Source organism: Cannabis sativa, chromosome 4 (assembly GCF_029168945.1).
Source record: "Cannabis sativa cultivar Pink pepper isolate KNU-18-1 chromosome 4, ASM2916894v1, whole genome shotgun sequence".
Taxonomy (NCBI): Eukaryota; Viridiplantae; Streptophyta; class Magnoliopsida; order Rosales; family Cannabaceae; genus Cannabis; species Cannabis sativa.
The window spans coordinates 66,259,121-66,281,164 of record NC_083604.1 but is presented as its reverse complement, the minus strand read 5'-3'; the positions used below and the strand labels follow the sequence as shown (position 1 = coordinate 66,281,164).

At 32.6% G+C, this 22,044-nt stretch overlaps 2 protein-coding genes and 5 non-coding genes across 9 annotated transcripts; all 7 read right to left on the bottom strand.

The window, feature by feature from the left end:
* Window positions 1-1,704: 1,704 nt before the first annotated feature.
* Window positions 1,705-8,736, bottom strand: LOC115714369 (uncharacterized). Of its 3 annotated transcripts, none has more exons than XM_030643046.2 (23): window positions 8,548-8,736; window positions 8,310-8,451; window positions 8,059-8,206; window positions 7,515-7,930; window positions 7,305-7,388; window positions 7,055-7,192; window positions 6,625-6,746; window positions 6,228-6,539; window positions 5,885-5,972; window positions 5,688-5,793; window positions 5,509-5,613; window positions 5,130-5,293; window positions 4,844-4,964; window positions 4,432-4,656; window positions 4,163-4,344; window positions 3,812-3,979; window positions 3,624-3,729; window positions 3,362-3,499; window positions 3,111-3,272; window positions 2,818-3,018; window positions 2,541-2,726; window positions 2,394-2,465; window positions 1,705-2,095 (listed from the first exon to the last, which is right to left on the bottom strand). In XM_030643046.2, exons 3-23 carry the CDS (start codon window positions 8,107-8,109, stop codon window positions 1,970-1,972), a joined length of 3,273 nt encoding a protein of 1,090 aa, XP_030498906.2. In that variant the 5' UTR covers window positions 8,110-8,206; window positions 8,310-8,451; window positions 8,548-8,736; the 3' UTR covers window positions 1,705-1,969. The 3 variants fall into 3 exon arrangements, with proteins under 3 accessions (XP_030498906.2, XP_030498907.2, XP_060970310.1); XM_030643047.2 differs by having other exon boundaries at window positions 8,310-8,448; XM_061114327.1 differs by having other exon boundaries at window positions 8,310-8,448; window positions 8,562-8,736.
* An 8,469-nt stretch (window positions 8,737-17,205) lies between these two features.
* LOC115715025 (protein CURVATURE THYLAKOID 1D, chloroplastic) lies at window positions 17,206-20,939 on the bottom strand. Its single transcript, XM_030643810.2, has 5 exons — window positions 20,596-20,939; window positions 19,820-20,046; window positions 17,821-17,925; window positions 17,658-17,729; window positions 17,206-17,567 (listed from the first exon to the last, which is right to left on the bottom strand). The coding sequence occupies exons 1-5, from the start codon at window positions 20,744-20,746 to the stop codon at window positions 17,502-17,504; spliced, it is 621 nt and encodes a 206-aa protein (XP_030499670.2). The 5' UTR covers window positions 20,747-20,939; the 3' UTR covers window positions 17,206-17,501.
* LOC115715479 (small nucleolar RNA snoR128) lies at window positions 18,071-18,152 on the bottom strand. Its single transcript, XR_004011348.1, has one exon. It is a non-coding gene; the product is annotated as a small nucleolar RNA snoR128 (small nucleolar RNA).
* LOC115715480 (small nucleolar RNA snoR128) lies at window positions 18,301-18,383 on the bottom strand. The gene has a single exon (XR_004011349.1). It is a non-coding gene; the product is annotated as a small nucleolar RNA snoR128 (small nucleolar RNA).
* On the bottom strand, window positions 18,480-18,561 carry LOC115715481 (small nucleolar RNA snoR128). The gene has a single exon (XR_004011350.1). It is a non-coding gene; the product is annotated as a small nucleolar RNA snoR128 (small nucleolar RNA).
* On the bottom strand, window positions 19,187-19,269 carry LOC115715478 (small nucleolar RNA snoR128). The gene has a single exon (XR_004011347.1). It is a non-coding gene; the product is annotated as a small nucleolar RNA snoR128 (small nucleolar RNA).
* Window positions 19,417-19,511, bottom strand: LOC115715476 (small nucleolar RNA snoR128). Its single transcript, XR_004011345.2, has one exon. It is a non-coding gene; the product is annotated as a small nucleolar RNA snoR128 (small nucleolar RNA).
* Window positions 20,940-22,044: the final 1,105 nt, after the last annotated feature.

Below are 22,044 nucleotides of genomic sequence, written 5' to 3'. Positions count from 1 at the left end.
GGGCTGTTATAATAGGCACATATTCTACTTTATGGGATTAAATATATATATATATCAATGAATTGCCCTCTTCATCAGCACATATTCCCACTATTCAATTTTCTCAAGTGCTTTCCTAAACACAGTCATTGTAAATTTAATACATTCAAAAGTAATTTTTTTTTTGTTTGGTTACTAAAGAAGGATCATGTGGAGTGTTGGTGTAGATTTCCTTCCACGTTTTCGGTCAATCTCGGGATCATGTGACTATCAGTTATAGTGTTCTCATCTCATTAAGAATGATACTACTACAACCACAACACATCGTCATTCAAAAGTAATGTTAAAATGAAAAGTACTCCAGTTTAAATATTTGGAAAACTTAGATTGATACCAACAGTCATGGTCAACAACATAGTGCTAACTCTATGCTCGAATTTTCAATAACAAACAGAAAATGTAACTTTGCGGGAAAAAAAGAAGACAGAAAAGGTAAAGAATTTTTAAACATAATCATTTATTAGGTTATACTAACTAAACCCACAAAATGACTAAAATAATAATATACCAAAAAGAAAGGAACAAAAATTTGACTACAACTGGGGGACATCTGGCACATGCTCATTTCCAAATACAACACGTTTGGAAGCCCTCTTCTTCTTTATAGTAAAGCTAAAATTTGCGCGTGGGACCTTTTTTTTTATTGGCTTTATTACTTATTTTGCACTAATTTATTACAGTTTTCTCCGAATGCCAAGGCTTTATTTGAAGCTCATGGATCTATTCCTTTCTTCATTGTCATGACTCTAATTTTAATTATTATCGTTTAACTCATTTGATTACATTATGCATGAATCTCATGGAAGACAAAAGACATTTTCTCCCATAAAGCCTCCTTGATTCTGACTCAGAAGATTGAATCAGGTCCACCCATACACGTGGTTTGATGTTTTGATGCATTCACTGAACTTGGGTTTTTTATTTGTACTGAACTTGGATATTTTCTTTCCCTTACAAAAAATATCATAAGAAAGGAGATTTTTTTTTTCCTTTTTTAATTTTCTATGTCATATTTATGGGTTCCCTATAGCTATGAGTTATAATAATGAAAGTGGATGATGGGATTAATTAAGTATTTCTGTTTCATGTGGATGATGCCATTAATATTTTTGGCATAATGTCATTGGGTCAAACTCCAAATAATTCATTCAAGGACTTGGAAACCCTCCCCTACTAACGTTTAATACATAGGCATTTATTTGAATAGCATCAAACCAAATTGAGAATACCTATCCAACTCCTAGTGTAATATTATTGCTTGCCAATACCTTTTATATTAGTCCCATTGTTTGGTGAAAGACTTGGAAGTAAGCACTAGCATCATGAGTTGGCAGATCATGCTTTGGTGGCACACTGATTAGTATAAGCAGTATGTTGTGTGGCCCATGCCCCATGGTGACAAAACTAACCTACAGAAATAATGATTTATAGCCCATTTTTTGGGGACACCTGGTATATAGTTGGAGTTTTGAACTGTTCTCTTTTGTCTTTTATTAATGTTCTCAAGTGGCAATAGTGGAGACGTAATAACTAATAGGTAATAGGTACAAGTCTTCATAAATTAAATACACATACAGGTATATGTAGATATATACATGTAACTAACAATAAGAATTCTAACCACAAGGTGTTTGAAAAAAATGAAAAGAATGAATGAGATAAGTATGTAGCAAAAACTTTATACATACATAATACTCAACATTTTTTTTTTTTTGAGTATAACCATCCATGATACTATGCTGTTACAAAATTCTGACCTCAGAAGACTTTACATTTTCCTCACTAGTAAGTTAGAATAGGAAAAAAAATTATATTTTAAATATGTAATAATAAAAAGAAGAAGAATTGTTGAGAAACAAAAATTAGTCACCACGGAGGCCGTGATGACTACTTAAAATAAGAAAATACTATAAATAAGGGACTAAATTTCTTACAAAGCATCCTTGCGGAGCATGGAATGGATTTCTCTTATGGATGCCGGTAGCTCCAGTTCTTTCCCGTGCAGAGAATTCCCGCGCAAGTTCTGCATTTCTGATACGAATATGTCATCCATAATCTGCAGCCCAAAACAAAACATACAACATTTTATCAAAAAAATCCTAAATTTAGAACTACTTAAGAAACAAAAACATTTCCAATCAGATATGATAAAGTCTTTTGATAACTTAATCTTAAAAGATTGCATGTATTTCCAGTTTTGAGCTTGAGCTGGCTTAATGGGATCAAATTAGTGCATTGTACTATGTCAAAGCTATGTTCCATGATTGTAACTAATTAACTGTCCTATTATGAGAAGCACCTCAATAATTTCATGAGCCTAGACCAAGTGTAATAGAAAGCTCAGTGAGACTTACAGATACTGCAACTCGTAGCCCTTTGTACCAGGACCTCTTCTCTCCCCCATCTTCCAAAATATGCAGAATATCCTGCATAAAAATAAATAAATGAGAAACTAAAGTCCTGATCCAGAATTTCCATATGTATACCGCTCCAGTTTTTACCTGTCCCATTCGTTCCCAGAATTCACGGCAGATTTGTATGAACACGGGAGGTTCAACAACAGTATCAAGGTGATGAAGAGTCTTCATCAGTAGATCTTTTAATGGTTGCATTCGATTTTGCACATCTGCTTCTTCTTTCGAGTCTCGAATTATGTTCTTCAACTTTGTTAAATTTTGCACTCTTGTCTGCATTTCAGAAGTAATGTCGGAAAAAAAAAACAAAATAAAAAATAAAATGAATGAACTAAAAATTTAAAAGGATTAGCTAGCTCCTTACGTTCTCTGCCAGTTTCTCTACAATTGCCTGCCTGTAATTTCTAAATTTGGCTCTCAGCATAACTTTTACATCGTTCAGATGTTCTCCTATGACTGATTGTCCATCGTCAGGAAAGCAAGAACTCCAAGACTTCAACAAGGTTTCTATTTTTGGGCATCTCAAATCCAACAATCTTCTCATTGAATTTAAAAGAACTCCCAGCTGGAAACCCCAGAAATTTCTTCTCATTATTATTATAAATATGATTATCATTTGAATATATTTTAATGAGATATCAGGACAAAGAAGCGAACCTCATCTGGGACCAAATAGATGTTAATTGCTCCCTTTGATAGTTTCTGGACATATTTGTGTCCCAATATCTTGTTAGTCAAATTATCCTTCAGTGGTGCCAGAACATCATTAAACTGCTTCTCTACGGCTTCAAAAGTTGCTTTCTCAACATCTGCAATGGCCTATTCAATAAAATTAAAAACTGTAAGTTTATGATATTAGTCAAGTCTCAAAAGGAAAAATTAGACAGCAGGACTAATTAGAGGAATACTTTCTCCAAGAGAGAAATATATTCTGGCCAGCGGCAAAGAATGATTTGGTATTCATTGATCGTCCCCTCTAAGCAATTGAACATCTCATCAATAAATGGAGATGTTGAAAGCTGTGACCGAACACTGCATGATTTCACCTGAAAGTGTTGAATTTTCGGTCAATTGCCAACTATTTAAAGAGTAACCAAAAAGTGTTTAGTAACCCATACTTTCTGTGAAACAACGTAATGCTTGTTTAAAACGTATAAATGCACCTAATACCTTATCTGGTTTGCAAAACTCAAGCAAATCAACTCGTTTGTCTTGAATCCAGTGGGTAATATAAGAGTGGAATAACTCTTTGGCATCAACTCCACCATTAACAGGACTGAAAAAGTTTTTACACGAGTTAATAAAAGAATAAACACAACAATCATTAAAAGAATAAACTGAGATAAAATTGTTATTACTTGACATTCCAGAGGGGAAGATCCCTTTGAAGGTCTGCAGCTGCAATAACAAGTTGAGAAACAGGACGGGACGGTCCAGGAGGAGGGCGTGCAACGAGGAATGCACGCAATCTACTGGAGAGTTCCACGCAATATATTGAAGAAGAAATATTTGGAAGCTCTATGAAACTTCAGAGACGAAAAAATATGACATTAATTTCTCAATGATTTAGATGACACCAAAAAAATCTAATGCAGCAAAGTAATAAATTTTCTCCATGATCATTCCTTCAGAAAATTTCAAAAGGCAGCAAAAGTAAACCAACAATGAGTAAGAAATATATCAAACTACAATATATCTTTTATATAAACCTTGGAAGCACGTGCTGATTGTGAATTTCCACGTCTGTAAAAATTTCATTTCTGACATTCAAAATCAGAGACTTCATTTTCTCATAAGATATTGAGATATCAACCGGTGTTCCCTCATTGTTGCTCATCACAAACTCATCTGTTTCGGTCAAGTGCCTTCTTAACCTCTTCTGTGTAGCAGCCTGTCAATTCGAATTTATTAAGGAATTTAAAAGAGGCGACTACTGAAAGGACCAAGCTGATCTGCTGAAACTAAAATACATGATAACCTGAAAATATCTGCAGAATTTCAACTGTGCCTCGGGACTCAAAATATCATGCATAAGAGTGTAAAGCTTAACAGCAGGTGCCAATGCAGGCGCCACCAACCCATTAGCCTGCCTAAAAATGTCCATCATTCCAGAGGTTGAAGACTCATCAAGCGACTTGTAGTTTTCAAAAACCAAAGCAAGTATGCCTTTAGTTTGATCTTCTACATCTCCTAGGATTCGTTTCTGATATACATATCAATAAGCCAAGTCAGAATTGAACTCACACTTCTAAGAAGACGTGATTTGAAGCCATAAAGAAAAAGAAATGGCATCAAATCTTGTTATTAGGAGTTGATTTTATATTCTAACAATGAAACAAAAGAAAAACGTCAATCATAATAAGGAATATAAGATATAGATTAGATTTGACCTCTTGATGACTCAAAGTATTGCTGTTGTTTCCATTGATCAATACATGAGATAGCAACTCATGTACCAAGTTCAGACAATACTCTGTGGGTGTAGCTACATCCATTATATAGGAAAGATATCTGCAAGTCAAACAGGATACTGACTAAATTTAGTAGCAACTTTAAGATCCATAACAATGAAATCATTAACAGATCACAGTATTCTTCAAAAATTTCTCTCAATTATTCCTAAACCGTGGCCACTGGCAAAGTATATTTTTTGACATTTTTTAAAAATCCCATTACCTTAATTTGGTATACACATCTGACACTCCATAGTATGAAGAAAATTCTGTCACAAGCCACTTCCAGGGGCCTTTTAGTATCAATTTTTTCTGGCTAAATTGCTGAAGTTTCAAAGCAACTTCTAGTAGATAATCATATGCCATAGTTTCTGCAACAGAGCCACACTGCAGTGGAAAAGAGTGATATAGTATCATTCAAACTTGCAAACTTTACTAAAGATTCTGCATAAATGGAATCATAACATCTCGGGAATAGATTCATATAAGCTTTTATCATATAACTATAGTTAGAATCTTATGTTGACAACCCCTATATCAAACAGATATTGCATCATAATTGGTTGCTTGTATGAAATTTGTCAATTTTATTTTGATATTACCTTAGGATGTTCGCTTGAACTTGTATAGTTTATGTGCAATTGTACTCTGCCAACTGTATTATGGTCTGGATCACTGAATATTGGCAACCACCGCAGCTTCTCATCCTGCATTAACCAAAGATTTAGAGTCCAATATTTGTGTATTTCTCACATACATAGGAAGAAAAAAAAAATCATACTGGATGATCAGCTATGGCAGCTACTTGAACTTGAGCTCGACCATAAAGACGCCCCTTAGAATCTTGTACATCAACAAGCAAATAATCACCAAGACCATCTGGAAAGCTGTATTAACACCACAAGAGGAACCATATATTTTATCCACACAAGGAAAAGGGAATTAAGAAGTTTCAACATAAAGCAATCAAGAACGTACAACACATGTTCTTCACCAGATCCTGGTCGCATACGAACTACATCCTCATCAGATGAGCTCTTTAATTTTGACAAGAAAGAGTACGTTTCTGTCATCCAGAGACCAACAAAATAAGAATGGCATTAAAAAAAAACAACAACAACAACAGCTTAACTAAAATGAAAGAAAAATATTCTTCCTCTACCAAAAAATAATTTATGCTAATAGTGCATCCAATATAGAGCTGTCATATTTGGTCATATCAGCAAGAAAGATGACTAATATAAAAGTTTATAAAGAAAACACAAAATAAAACCTGAACTCATATCAAATACCTAATGAACACAGAAATATGAAAACATACCTTGAATCACTTGTTCATACGGTAAGGGGCCTCTGCATAAATCTGTTGTTCCTACTTTTAGTACCTCAGAGACCTGCTTCATGTACCTACTGACAGCTTTCGCATAAGCCAAACTCCAGTGAGAAAAGGAGCCATTTGTAGGGACCTTAGGAGCTAGACGAACATTCTGTATAGACTTCCAACTAGAAGATATATTTGATTTCAAATGAGTATATTGTCTTTGAAGTGATTCTTTCTCAAGCACTGAAGAGTTTATGATTGGTAAGGTGCCGCATGAAGGAAGTGGGTCGGAACCAATTTTCACTTTACGCACTATACAATGACAAAAGATGAGAATGGTATAAAAATTACCAACACTTTCATGGATAAAAAAGAAAACCAAAAACTCTATCTTTACCTTGCAATTTTATCTTTCCAATTGTCTTCTTGGATTTTTGAGCAGCTCCTTGACTAACTAGCTCTGCAGATCCCTGTCGTTCCATTAACTCGTCCTCTGATTGGAGAAAAACATGCCGTAGACTACAGTTGTAAGAAGAAGTCAGGGATTAAAAGTAGTAAAAGCAAAAAAAAAAAGAAGCAAAAGAGCTACTTCTACAAAAAACATCACATTGACATGTTATAGAAAACTGCTGTATTATATGGGGAAAATGCTAAACTATAATGGCCAGATTCTCACAGGGTAATGTTCTTGTATTCCAACTTTACCTAACAGACTGCTTAGTATTATAAAAAGGAATGTCATTGAACATGACCAACAAATGAGCATTACTGGCGCCAAATGGAAGTGCTCTAAAGAGTCTAAACAAAAACAAGACAAGCCAACTCACCTGAAGGCATCTCGCAGTAATGCACATTCATTCTCAAGGAAACAGTGCACTTCACTAGAACCGCTTAGAGCCCAAGCATGAAGACAAAGGCGAACACAAGCTTCATAGGAAACCACAGCATACCAACTACCATGCTCACTAAATCCAAATCAAGAAAACAACAAAAATGGGAAACAAAAGATGTTAAGAATATTACAGCTTGATCATCCACTTTCAAATGGCTTCAGCAGAGTTCAAATTATTAAAATACCTGATCAGCAGCCTCGGTTGAAATGCTGGGAGACGAGGAAGTAAGGAATGTGCAGATCCATTAGCTTCCAAACCAGCAGGAGTCCTGCCAATGGTTAATAATGTATTCATTCTCAGAAACTAAAAGAACTGAACGAATAAAAGAGAATTGACAATTTGAAGAAAAAAAAAAGAAAGAAAGAAAGAAAGAAAAACAAAAACTTTCACCAACCTAACTGATGAGTTATGGGTTACTCTGCCATTAGTAGCTTCTGCTAAAGGAATGCTTTTTGTGCCTACAGAACAAGTGGAATTTGCATATTGATTGATCTCTAGACGAGAACCAACTAATGGAGGAGCACTAGGAGTATCAGAGTCTGACAATTCATCTTCCTTACTCACACCCGGCCGCTTAACTAAATCATCATGAACTTTATTCTGTGATCCGTAGGAGATTTCCATGTCCGAACCCGAACCATTTTCATTTCCCTTCATTGGCTTTGTCTTAAGAATCTGACCCAAACCAGATGAAGGAAAATACCCAGTTCCAAATTTGGATGAAGAAGACAATCCAAAGCCTGTTCCTTCATCCCTTGAGTTGACAAACGTAGCTGATATGGGTACATTTCTTTGCTTGATTCCACTGATCTGTTAATCAATCAGACAAAAACTCTCACCAAAGTCAGCAAAGTCATACTCATACGACAAAGATTCTAAAAACGACAATTTGTACAGAAAGCAGTGATGAGATTGAAAAAATGTATAAATCTGATTACCTTTTCAGACCATCTAAAGGCATTGGACTCCAACCCATTATTAAGAACCATCACAATCTCTCTATTCTCACCAAAAAGAAAAAGAAAACAACCGAAATCTTTGTAATAGAATTAGAAGCTACAACACTTCTTCTAACTGGTTCTCAATCTGGGTATATAGCCAAATAAGAAAAGAAAAAACAAAAATCAGCCAAAAATAACATAAAAGGTAAAATTGAGACTTGCATAAGAGAAGTACTGAATGTGCTTACAATGGTTGAAGAGATATAGACAAAAGTGTGTCCGTACTTAAAGCTTTCTCGGCAACCAAACAATGCATATTACGAGAATCTTCAAATAAATGTGAGTTGTTATACTTAACACCGATCAATCCGAGAATGAAGATTCGATCTTCTACCAATGCAAGTATCAATTTTTAGAATCAAGTAATTATAGAAACTAAAAGAAAACAGTGACAAACATTAATATGGGTAGCAAATTTCCACGTACCAAAAATAACAGACCTCAAAATTATGGAAATTTTAGAGAGAGGGGAGAGTGTGTGTGTGAAAGAGAATAATGTACATAAGAATCGGAAGTGGGAGAGAGAGAGACTTGACTGCAAAAAAGGAAGAAAAATATATTAATATTTTATTTTAATTTTGTTGGTTTTCTTCTCTATGAAGTTTCCAAATCCCAATTAAGAATTTGTTCACATATAAAAAACGTTATAGCAATGAACGGGAAGCTGACGTGGAAACCGGGAAAGAGTAGCTTAGTATTAACGGTTAGATGTTTCCCAGTGGCGCCTGGCGCGTGTTTACTTTTTCATAGTAGCTTTTAGTTTTAAGTACACCATAATTAATTAATATAATAATAATAATAATAATAATAATGATAATAATAATATTTTTTTTAAAAAAAAAATTGTATTGTCTTATAATTATTTAGAATATATGTAAAAAAAAATTTAAAAACTAAAATAATATATTTTAGGTTGATTCTATAATATACCCTATTAAAAGGGATGTACTGATGCACCTTTTACTTGTTTCGGCATTCAAAAAAAAATTTAGTTTATTTTTTTTCATATTCATGTACATTATAGCTATTTAAGATATCTTATAAAATTTTGAAAAATTTGAAATAATTTACAATATAAAAAACAATGTTCAAACAGTCTATTTTACACGCGTATAAAATAAAATAGTCATGCGTGCAATCAGGGACGGAGCCAAGTTCAAATAACAGGGGGGCCAACTATCAAATTTTAGATTAAAACTAAACAAACTTCCAAAATGCATATGCACAACATCCATCTATTGTATGTTACAGAAATTATCTACATAAAAGAAATTATCTACATAGAAGAAAAAAGAAATATTTATAATTAATTTTTCAATAATTTTATTTTTTCTATGTCAAAAATTAATCTTTTATTATGGAAATAGAGTTTTATTTTATAGGTTATAACCTAAAAATATTGTCCTATAATAGTTAGAGAAAAGAAGTGTAAGAAGAGTTAGCTCCACATTACATTTGAATAAATTGATACCAAATTTAAATAAATGTCTTTAGTTATGCGATTATTAAAATTTATATTCTTGATGAATTCATTTGGTGAGTACTAGTTAGATACTTTAACATCAAATTCTTTATTTTTAATAATTTATGGATATAAATGATTTTTTTATTAGAAAAAATAAAGATTAATTAAATTATTTATATTTGAATAAATCATGCAATTTTATTAATAGTAAATTAACTATATATTAAGCTAGTTTTATAAGTTAAAAAATACCAATTTCTTAAAATTTTGCAGGATGTCTTAAATAACTATGATTTACATGACCATGAGAAAAAATTTGACAGAAAAATTATTTCAGATACTAAAATAGAAAGAGATGTATCGATATATCGCTTTTAAGAGGGTGATTATTTGAATTTTAATTTTTCAATTATAAGTTATTCAAAATTTTATAGATAATAAAATTTTTACATTGTAAGGACTTATTTATTATTAAAAAATATTTATACTTACGTTATAGTTACTCTTATTAAATTTATTTAATTTTGCTTTTTTATTATTTTAATTTATAATTATTTAATTCTAACAAATAATATTTTTAATTTTATTACTAGGAATTATAATACTAATGGATCCGTTCATGATTACAACATATATATATATAATCATTAAAAAAAATTAAAAATTTTTATGCTGAAAGAGATAAATAATCTACTAAAATATATGTACAACAAAAATTTCTAAAATTATTTATTATTTTTTACTATTCATAGTGGAAATAAATAAATAAAATAGAATGAGAGGAATTTGTGTTTGGTCCACGAAACGAATAGTCTTACCCTTTTTCGCTTTCGGTAAAGAGTGTGTGTGTGTGCTGTATCCAGTTCTACTTCCCAAATTCTTTTTCATTTATTATTTTAATATGATCTCCAAAAATATATACTAGGTATTTTTTTATTATTATTATTGGAAGAACATATACTATGTATTATTGATACTAAGACATTTGGTTATTCAATAATACTGATTTATAAGTGTTTATTCTAGTAAATACATATAATGAAATAAAGGAAGACTGTTGTTGTCGTAATTGAACACCTAATGAGGTCACGCATATAGCTTTACACCATTCCATGTTATATGGTTGGGTCATGTGAGTGGCACTATCTGTTTATTCAATTTCTTTTATTTTTATGTCATTATAAGTTAATGGATAACTTCCTATTTTATTTTATTAATATTAAAAAGAAGAGTTTTCGTATTGGTTGAATATGTCATAGTATATTGGTTGGTTATAGCTATATTTTGGAAAACGCTTTCTTCCATAAAATGTATTTTTTTTCCTTTCTTTGATCATAATTTGAGATATTTTCCTCATTTGTACTCTCATGAAAGTTCTTGCCAAAAATAAATTGGAATGCATAAACTTTTTTCTATTATTTATTTGGTAAAGCTTCACTACACCCACTACGAGATAAGTAACACTTGTTGTGGCGTGCTGCTCCATGGCACATTCACGAGAGACTATTTTGTAACATGAGCATCTCTTGATGTTTGATCATTAGTCAAATCTTGCACTATATTTTATTGGAGCGAGAAGACTTTTATGATTGTTAGGCTAAGTTTAGTCTAAGTTTCAGATCGCGTTTTCAGATAATTTACGTTCTTTGTTTCTAATTTTAGGGTTATTTTACGTTTAATTCTTTTGTTTCAGGTCCCCATATATTTAAAAAAAGTATTCCCAAGAATCGAGAACAAGAGATGAAAGAGTTGAAAAAAAATGCACAAAGTAGTTTTCTGCCTATGCCATTCGCGACGGGCAAAATCTATCGTCGCGACGGGAGTTGGCAAAAAGTTTGGCCATTTTGTTGATGCTCCAGCTGTCGCGACGGGGAATAAGCTTCGTCGCGACGGGCAATAAGCTTCGTCACGACGGGGAATAAGCTTCGTCGCGACGAAGCCTTCCTAACGAATTCTTGAGAATTTTTTAATTTCACGAATTTTAAAAAGAAAACTTGGCTCACTTAAAAGGGAGTTCGTCATTTTTGATCATTATTCAGAATTGGAGCCCTAAAAACAAAGGAGAAGACTTCAAGAGCGGCTTGTGGCGACCCGGATTATTTGCTTCAACCAGTTCTTTTCTTCTCTCTTAATTTTTCTATGTTATTTTCTGTTTCAATTTTAACTATGGATTTGACTATGGAGATTATAAACTAAACTTCTATTTGGGGAGATGATGAATGTTGATTGACATTATTTCTTAGGCTGATAATTGTTATTTCTCCTTTCTTGATTGTGAATTTATCCATATTTGTGTTTAATTGCATGTTTAAGATTGATCACATTTTGTATGCTTTATGATCCCAATTCAAAATTTGAAAAGTGAGTTTTGAGAATGCTAAAATTAAATAAACTAAGTTTTGATTTGAAACAAAGTCTTTGCATAGCCTTTGTGACATTTATATTATTGTTTAATGAGGATTATATGTTAGTCTAATTTAGAGATTATTAGATAACATGTGATTTAGGACCTAAAAGATCTGAAAAGAGTTAGGTTAATTTTTATAATCTATCATTCACATTGAGAAAGAGAATAGTAATTAGCATTAACAATTGGGTAATTAAATCAACATGATTTGTTTCCCTAATTTCTCATCCTTGATTAAGTACTTTTATTGTTGAATTTTATTTTATTATATTTCTTAATTTTATTGTCATCAAAATTATTGGTATGTCAAATAGAAACATAAGTCTAATTTAGTGGTACTCAGTTCAATTTTCTGTGAGATCGACCTCACATGTGTGAGTACTACTTGATTATGTACACTTACGTAGTTATTCATATCTTTCGTAACAGTGATTAGTTTTCTTTTGTAATTTCATTACATATGTATAGAAAGCTAAAATTATATATGTTCCTAGAAATTACTTGAAATCTCATTAAGCTCTTTAAAGTAGGACTAAACATTTTGACCGGGTTTGACCTAGATCTGGCCAACCCGCCCAGACCCGACCCGGACAACCTGTAAAACTAAAAAAATCCCATTCTGTTCGGGCAGGTTTGGTCCAACCCGGTACACTTTCGGGCAGATTCACAGATTGATTTTTTATAGTTATCGGGTTTTGGGTTGGACCCGAACCCGCCTGCCAACCCAGTCATTTTTTATTTATTTATTTTTTTAATTTTTATTACATATATAATATATTAAAAATAAAAAAAATCCCTAAAATCTAATTAATTTATTTGTATTATATAGATAATATATTAAAAATAATAATATATAATAAAAATGTAACTATTCAAACTTCTTTATATATAAAAAAAATGTAAATAAATTGAAAAAACAAAAAGTGAAACGTAGGAATGTAAATAAATTGAAAAAAAAAAAAAAAAGTGAAATGTGTCGCACTACTACTCTTAGGCGCTTAAATGTAGAAAAGAATATAGAATTATAGATAATCTCCTAATTAATGAGTACAATACATTTATAGCAAAATCAAACAAGTGTAACTGCAATACATGATACAAATATTAAGGCACTAGTATTTAATATTCTGGTAGCAAAGATTGGGTAGTGACTTTTTTCATAATAATTATTAAATTAAATTATATAAAATTTGATATTTAATTCTACTAATAATGATATACGTTATATCACTATTGATGAAAGTTTTCGGTTAAACATAGACAAAAAATAGATTTTGGAGGCGGGCCTAAAGGAAACTTTTAAGGTAAACATTTTTAATCTCTCGCTCATTAATAAAGATAGTAGTCAAAGCCCGTTCTCATTATATTAATTGAATATGTAAGTTGTTTAGTTATTTTTTTTTTTTTGAAAGGAAACGTTCATTCATAAAATATTAGACCTCGCGGTCATTACAACAAATATTCTGAGGAATAAGAACAACATCAATACAATCATATAAGTTAAGGGTAAAAGCCCAATTAGCCACGTTATGACCCATAAAATTACACGTTCTAGCCGTAAAACAAAATAAACAAGTAATGAAGGAAGGAACGATTCTTTTACAAAATAAAGAGTAGTTTTTAGTTTCCCATCGGGGATCCGAACCGTTGAGAGTATTGATCACTATCTTTAAATCACTTTCCACCAAGATAAACTGGTGTCCTTTGTCCTTTGCGACTTCAAGCGCCAAGCAAACCGTAGCAGCTTCTCCACACAAGGCATCGGAAAAGTCCAATTTGGTCGTAAGTTGTTTAGTTGTTGCTAAGTAGTGTGTTATTCAGTAGTTGTTGGAATAAATATATTCTTCCTTTGTTCCAAAAAAAATTATTGAGTCTTAATATATTTTAATTTAATAATTATCATAAAATACCATAAATTAATTGTAAGGTGTCACATAAATGGAGTTATTATATAATAAAGAAAAATTTACGGCAAAATCCTTTTTATTTTTTGTGTTTTAATTTTTATATACTTAACCTCCAGTTTATTTTTCTTTGTAAATTTAAGATGTCAGTTAAATAGGTTCCATCTCAAAACCAATTGGCAATGAGTGGAGTAGCCCATGTTCTTATATATGGCTCAATTCTCTACCATTTATTCCATGTGGAACATTGTCCACAATATTCCCCCTCAAGATGATGGCTCAATATTCTCAACCATTTATTCCATGTTCTTATATCACTTGCCCGCAAGGGATATGGCTCTGATACCATGTTGAGAATCATGGGATTCCATCTCAAAACCAATTGGCAATAAGTGGAGTAGCCCATGTTCTTATATATGACTCAATTCTCTACCATTTATTCTATGTGGGACATTGTCCACAATAAATACTAACTAGATTACTACTGTATCGACTTTGAAATTTTTCTTTTACATATACATAGGTGTATACAATAATCATTCAATTGATATTTAGTAGTATTATTTAACTGGCATGTCAAATTTTCAAAAAAAATAAAATTAAATTAAAGAGGTTTCACTAAAAAAATAAATAAGAGGATTAAATATAAAAAGCCCAAAGCTTGGAAAAGACTAGTTAGAAATACGATGGATGCTTTGATGACTTACAAATGTATGTTGATAATTATATATATAATATAGTTAGAAGATTTTGTCGCTGCCACCTATTAAACAGCTTGTGAGGAATTGAATAATGGTAATGATAGTGACTTAATCACTTGCATTTGCACTTGCACATGCTTTTTCTAAGACCTTTACTGAAGTATATATATAATATGACTTTACTACTTTACATTCCTACTCAACTTTTCTATCAAATAATTACGTGTCTGATTTGGGAGAAAGAATTAAAGAAATAACCAAGAAAACAAAGTAGACATCTTACAATTACAAGTTGGTTAAGATAAAAGTAAAAGAATTATTTAAAGAATTTGGTAAAATTTGACATAAAGTCCATTTTCAATTGAGGGTGTAAAATTTGTGGAAAATTATTCTAAGAAAATGAGTTAATACTATACTTAATTTAAATATTATAATTGAGTTCCGATATATTTACGTAATCATTTAATTTAGGATTATTTATTATAATTTCTTTAAATTAAAATACAAATATAATAAGTACGTAAAATACAAATGTTATAATTTTTTTTTTTTACAATATCAATAAAAAAAAGCCCAAAGTTTATAAAACTATTCTACATATTTTGTGATAGTCAAAATTATGTGATCCGCAATAGGAAAGATCGAGAGTTGTGCAATCCCACATTGTTTAAAAAATATTACGTATGATAATTTTGAGATTGCGTAGGTATGTGATTACACAGTTGAAAATGATTTAAATTTGGATTAAATGGTACTACCTATATCAATAAGATGTATTTTCGGTATCATATCTTGAAAGAACTCCAAAATTAAGAGTGTTTGACCTGGAATAATTTCAGTATGGGTGACCTCTTGAAAGTTTTATCAAGAAATGGGCGAGTGAGAACAAAGCACGCTGGAAAAACTTGTATTGGTTAGCAAGGTCAGTCTTCATTCCATGAAAAAGCCAAGAGTGATATACCCATGTATAAGAGTCATTAGTCCGTGGGGGAAGGTCCAATGGAAACTTGAAGCGAAAACGTTACAAATGGTATCAGAGTCTTGACCCAACCAGAAGTGTGGTCAACGAGGACGTCAGACCCCCAAAGGGGGGTGATTATGATAGCCAAATTCGTGTGATTTGCTGGAGAAAGACTGGGAGTTGTGCAATCTCACATCGCCTGGGGAAGGTTAATTATGATAATTTTGAGACTGTGTAGGCATGGAACTACACAGTTGAAGATGACTTAAATGGATTGATTAATAATATCTATATTAACAAGATGCATCTTCTTTTTGATATCACATCTTGAAAGAACTTCAAAGTTAAGTGTGCTTAACCTGGGGTAATTTCAAGATGGATGACATCTTAGGAAGTTTTCCCAAGAAGCGGGTGCGTGAGGACAAAGTACACTGGAAAGACTCGTGTTGGTCTATAGAGTCAGTCACCATTCCTTGAAAAAACCAAGAGTGATGTACCCATGTATAAGAGTTTATTAGTTCGTGGGGGAAGGCCTAATGGAGGCTTGAAGTGAGGACATTACAAATAGTATCAGAGTTTTTACCCAGCCAGAAGTGTGGTTGACAAGGATATCGGACCCCCAAAGGGGGAGTGATTGTGACAGACAGTCTTGTGATCCACAAGAGAAAAGACCGGGAGTTGTGCAATCCCACATCGCCTAGGGAAGGTTAAGTGTGATAATTCTGAGACTGTGTATGTATGGGACTACACAGTTGAAGATGGTTTAAATAAATTAATTGGTACTACTTATATCAACAAGATGCATCTTTTTTTCAATATCTCATCTTAAAAGAACTCTAAAATTAAGTGTGCTTGACCTGAGATAATTTCAGGATGAATGACCTCTTGGAAGTGAGAACAAAATACATTGAAAAAACTCGTGTTGGTCTGCAGGGTCAGAGGCTTGAAGCAGAGACATTATAAATGATATCAGAACATTGACCCAACCGAATATAGGAAGACCCACAGGCTTGAAGCGAGGACATTACAAATAATATCAGAGCCTTGACCTAATCAGACCCCTAAAAGGGGTGATTGTGACAGTTAGAGTCCTGTGATCCGCAAAAGGAGAGACCGGGAGTTGTGCAATTCCACATCGCCTGATAAAAGTTAAGTGTGATAATTCTAAAACTATGTCAGTATGAAACTATACAATTAAAAAATAGCTTATATGAATTAATTTGTACTACGTATATCAACAAGATACATCTTCTTTTTCGATATCCCATCTTAAAGAGGTATGGTTGATTTGGAGTAATTTCACAAAAAAAAAAAAAAAAAAAAAAAAAAAAAACCTTTTTTACTCCCAAATTATAACCCTTGTAAATTCTTGCTCCCTAAATTATTTTGCTTAGCAAAAATATCCTTTGAACTATAGTACTGGTAGATTTGCTAACGTGACAGTTAAAAAAATATATTTTATGGTATATTTAATAATTAATTAATAAAAAAACTATAAAATATTTTTTTAACTCACATTATCGGTTTAAAAAAGGAAAAAAAAAATCTTCAAATGCTATAATTCAGAAGTATTTTTCCAAATAATTTAGGACAAAATCTACAAGTGTAATAAATTGGAGGGTAAAAGAACCTTTTGTCCATTCTTATTGTGTTAAGAAAAACAATATTTATGGAGTAAAAAATGACCCCCAAAAAAAGTAAGAATTTGTATCAATCTGAAGAACAAAAATCATGCGACACTAAATATTGAATAAGAGACGTAAAACAGGATAACGAATCCTGAGTGGCGTTTTCCGCTCTACACTTTCTTTATTTCTGTTCCTTCACTTTTCTTTACCAAAGGAATCTAAGAGAAAACTTACCCATTTAGATATACATTATTACATCAAGTCGAACTCTACAATTATTCTAGCAAAACGCATTTACCCTAATCAATCACGTATCATTTTGATCCAAGAACTTCCTCCTTCAGCTCTTCAATCTTGGCAACTAACTCCTCTCTTCTTTTCTGCAAGGTCAAGAAAGCAAAATTTGACATAACTCGAAATGTAAAACATTGCTCGTAATGCAAAAACATTTGAGTATTTTAATATTTTACCTTGAATATCAGATAGCGTGAAGTGAACCAAACTGTATAGCCAAGACCAATAATTTCCAACAATTTGGGCAACTGATTCATTTCATTGAATTAAGCAATCATCAGTAAGACAACTTAGCATAAAATGTGAAAAACAAATATGCTAAGGGAAAAGCTTACACACCACGGGGATAGAATCAATTGCACCGACAACAGCAGATGCTAACCAGAGAGTCAGCAAGGCACTGCCACCGAAAAGTAGGACAGAGGATGTGTCTTCAGATTCAATCTGCCAATAGCTAAAATTAGTTATAAGTGGCGATTAAAGTTTGAATTGCTGAAATGCTATATATTATCTCAAGTCTCAGACAAATCGTGGTGTGGCATTATACCCTCTAACCTACTAAGAAACTATAGTACTGGGGAACCTTGTGTTGCTCAGTTAACCGCTCAGGATAATGTTTCATAAAGCAAATAAGTTTGAACTTTCATCACTTCCTGGTCTCATCATAGCAAACACCACAAAACAAAAACAATTTTTAAAATAAAGCAATAATCAAAGGAAAATACAGTTCTAGCTTCTAGAGAAACTCAGGTTAATGTTTCAGTAAGAAAATCGTTGACTCTTAGCATGTACAGAGCTTCCACAGTCATCATGCACATGTTGCTCAGTTAACCGCTCAGGATAATGTTTCATTAAGCAAAAGAGTTTTAACTTTCTTGATTTCCTTGGGTTCATCATAGCAAGTAGCAAGAAACAAAAATACATTTTGAAAATAAAATAAGCTTGCATAGTCATATGGTTGTAACCACAGATGCCCATATCTATTAAGAGAATACTTGCTGCTCAGTTAACCGCTCAGGATAATGTCTCACTAAGCAAATAAGTTTAACTTTCTTCATTTCCTTGGGTTCATCATAGCAACCAATAAATAATATGTAACTAAAGAAACTGAGTTTGCAATGAAACCTTAAATATGCAAAGGTAAAAAAATATATTAGCATTTGTCAAAACAATTATCAAATTGCAATAACTACCAAGTAGCTTCATGATTAGACAATCTCCAATGGCTGGTGTAAAATGTGTGCTACATTTGGCTCAAAAAATGAGTCAGTGTAATATTTTTAATAGAAAGGTGTAAAAAAGTCAACAAATGCATTAAATTATGATTGAAAGTGTAAAAACCTAATTAAATACATAAATAAAATGTAAAAAAAGTTATTAAAGACATTAACTGGTGACAAAAGAGTAAGTAAAAAAAAATAATATTTATTGTGGTGTAAAATTTGGTCCATACTATATTTTGTGTCAAATTTGACACAACTTTTAGCATGTACTAAATTTAGCTCACACTATATACCACCATTAGAGTTCAATTTTATCAACATGGGCTAACAAATACATTTACACCATCTTTATAGCACTCCATTGGAGATGCTCACAAGATAGATAACTTCACCATCACCACTCACAGCCCTAGTCTTACACACACATGGCGGTAGCCACAGCCGTAACCATTTATATATACTTAAAGAATATAAGTTTTAAGTTGCTCAGTTAACCGCTCAGGATAATGTTTCATTAAGCAAATAAGTTTTTACTTTCTTCACTTCCTAGAGCTCATCATAGCAACCTAACAAGCTACGTAGCTACAAAAACTGAGTTTACAAAGTAAATGTATGTATACAAAGATAAATGTACAAACATCAAACAGTATTAAAACAAGTAAAAGAACAGAACACATTATAAAAGTACTTAAAAGCTTAATCAATTACCACGTTGCTCAGTTAACCGCTCAGGATCGACATTATGTCGAAGTTCCATAGAGCATTTCAGAAACACTCTCAACCTTTCTGTTCAAGTCATCGTAGCAACAAGATTAACTAGTATAGTAAAAGTAAATTTTTTCTAGAATCAAGTCAAAAAAGAACAAAAATATGGTAGCAGGAAGAAATAAAAAAAAAAAACTTAAAATACTAATAAACCCATCACACGCTAAGAGGACAAAAAAACTAAAAACACAACAAGAAAATCGTAATCGCTGGTTACAATGATTATTTACTTTCAAACAATGTCCATTAATCGACAAAGGGATATCAATTGCTTGCTTAAAAACCCTTTTAAGGCAAGATTGCTGATTATAAATAAAAAGGGCAGTCAGAAAAAAGATACAGGGACTTACATTAAAATTATCCAGGAACTCAAAAATTGGCGTTGGCCCATCAGAAAACTGTTCTTCTGGAACTTTTGATGCAATTTCATCATCATCATCATCGACTTTCCTTTCTACTGATGGTTTATCTTCCAAACTAATCACATCATCACGCTTTTCGCCAAAACTCTGATTGGCTCCACTAGATACTTCTTCTGATGTTTCTCTTGGAAATGACTTCGAAACAAAGATCAATCCTGAAATAAATATTCAATATTCCATCAATTTAACATTTGATAAGTGAGAAAACTGAACCAAGATAACCATTAGTCCAAATTAAAACATGCAGTGTTTCTTCAAGTCCAGATTCATGTTTTAAGTTCTAACTTCTATGGGACACTGAAGAATGAGTAATCGCAGAGTAATCTTTTCCGTTTAATTTGATATTTGAAATAAATAGATATCAGCGGTAAAAGAAAACACGCATCAGACTCATCTCCAGTAAAAAGAAGAAGACAAACAAAAAAAAAAAAACAAATTAAATAAAATAAGTATAAACAATAGTATCAGTACTAACTCACTGGGAATATAATATAATACAGTCTCTATTGAAAAAAAAAATAAATAATAATAATAAAGACTTAAACAAGGTGAAATGAAACCCTCAACATTAAGAAAATGGATCAAAATCTTGAAATGCAAGTAACCCTAGTGTTTTCTAGGTGATCGGAGATTAAGGGTGCGAAAAAAAAGACTAGAAAATGAGTTGGGATTGAATACCGAGGTGTAAGAAATGGAAAACGTACGAGATGGGAGTAGAGCACCGGTGAGGGGAGCAAGCGAGGGTGGCCGGAGAGAAGGCTTGGAATGTAGGAGGTGATTAGGGTTATGAAAGAGAAGTGGGCGGGGGTTATGAAGATTAGTGTTAAGCATGGAGTGAGCCGTACAAAGCTCCATATTTGAGTGGAGAGTAGAGAGGAAGGTAGGTCAGCCGCTGATGAGGAGGAGAAGAAACCAGAAATGATTTATACTTAATAGTGTGTAGTGTGTAGAATATTTGGAACGTTGGCAAGTGTTTTTTTATAGACAAGTGAGTCACAACAAGAGTGCGATAGGGTTTTTCCGAATTTCAAAAACAACGAGACTCCAATGAATGAACATTACCAGGCCCAGTCATTACAAAAACAAAGAGGCCCGTATTCAAAAAAAAAAAAAAAAACTTAAATAATTGATAAATATCTCATCTAATAATATCTATTTAAAAATTATTAACTATAAAATTTTTAAATACAAAATAGTTTAACTAATAAATATAATACACCATTAAAAAATAAATAAAAATAAAAATGCCAGGTACAAAATAAACTTCACTCCAAGTCTTGTGGAAACCCTTTAGGGATGACAATCCGCCTTCAACTTCCTGTTCTTGTCCTTCGCTCGTCGGCCGGCGTCGTCCTTCTGTCTTGTCTTTTGTGACATGGTGTGATTGATTCCAATTTGTTTTGTTTGATGTTTTTTGGGTTACGTCTTTTTGTTGAGTCTTGATTCGGTTGGGGTTGGTGTTGAGTCGTTGGTCTCTGTGGTCGAATTGGGTCATTTGGTTTGAGTCATCGGTTTGTGTGGTTGTTTGGATTCGGTTTGGTTCCTGGGTTTGACTGGTTCGGCGTGTTCTGGGATTGTTTGGTTTGTTTGATTTTCCGTTCGTCTGGTTTGTTGTCTCTGGTTCGTGGGGTGCGACGGGGTACCATGGGTGGGTGCAGGAGTGAGGTTGGTGTGTAGGGGGTGTGGGTTTAGTCAAAGGTTATTGTTCTTTGTTTTTTAGGGGGTTGTACAGTCGGGTCAGCATCAAAAAAAAAAAAAAAAGAAAGAAAAAAGCATTATATATATATAAAACAGTAATCGGAAAAGGAAAAAAAGGAGTGTTCTCATTTATTTTTTATATTTATATTACATTTATTAGGTGTTTTGGTATGTGTGTTTTGTGTGTTTTGTGGTACAGTTGGTTGGTGATTATGGCTTCGTCGAGTGTGGCTATGCGTGATCTTGAGGACAGATGTGCGGATACTAGTATTGAAGGTGAAGATGATGGTGATTTGGGTGTTGACTTCCTTGTGCCGGATGATCAAGATGGCCATGATCATCTCTGTATTGTTGGTCGGTTTCTTACTGCCCGACCAATTGATTTTGAAGCCATGAGACTTGTTATGGCGTCCTTGTGGCAGCCTGGGAGAGGAGTCTATGTTAAAGAAATTGAG

Bases quoted from the DNA above. Each gene is read 5' to 3' on its own strand.
- LOC115715025 (XM_030643810.2), bottom strand. From the start codon at position 20,746: ATGGAGCTTTGTACGGCTCACTCCATGCTTAACACTAATCTTCATAAC. The intron at 20,047-20,595 runs GTACGTTTTCCA...TATTTATTTCAG, and splicing joins CGGTGCTCTACTCCCATCTC to GATTGATCTTTGTTTCGAAG. The intron at 17,568-17,657 runs GTAAAATATTAA...TTGACCTTGCAG, and splicing joins CACGCTATCTGATATTCAAG to AAAAGAAGAGAGGAGTTAGT.
- LOC115714369 (XM_030643046.2), bottom strand. From the start codon at position 8,109: ATGGTTCTTAATAATGGGTTGGAGTCCAATGCCTTTAGATGGTCTGAA. The intron at 6,747-7,054 runs GTGAGTTGGCTT...TTACAACTGTAG, and splicing joins TTACTGCGAGATGCCTTCAG to TCTACGGCATGTTTTTCTCC. The intron at 2,466-2,540 runs GTAAAAACTGGA...ATTTTTATGCAG, and splicing joins TCTGGGAACGAATGGGACAG to GATATTCTGCATATTTTGGA.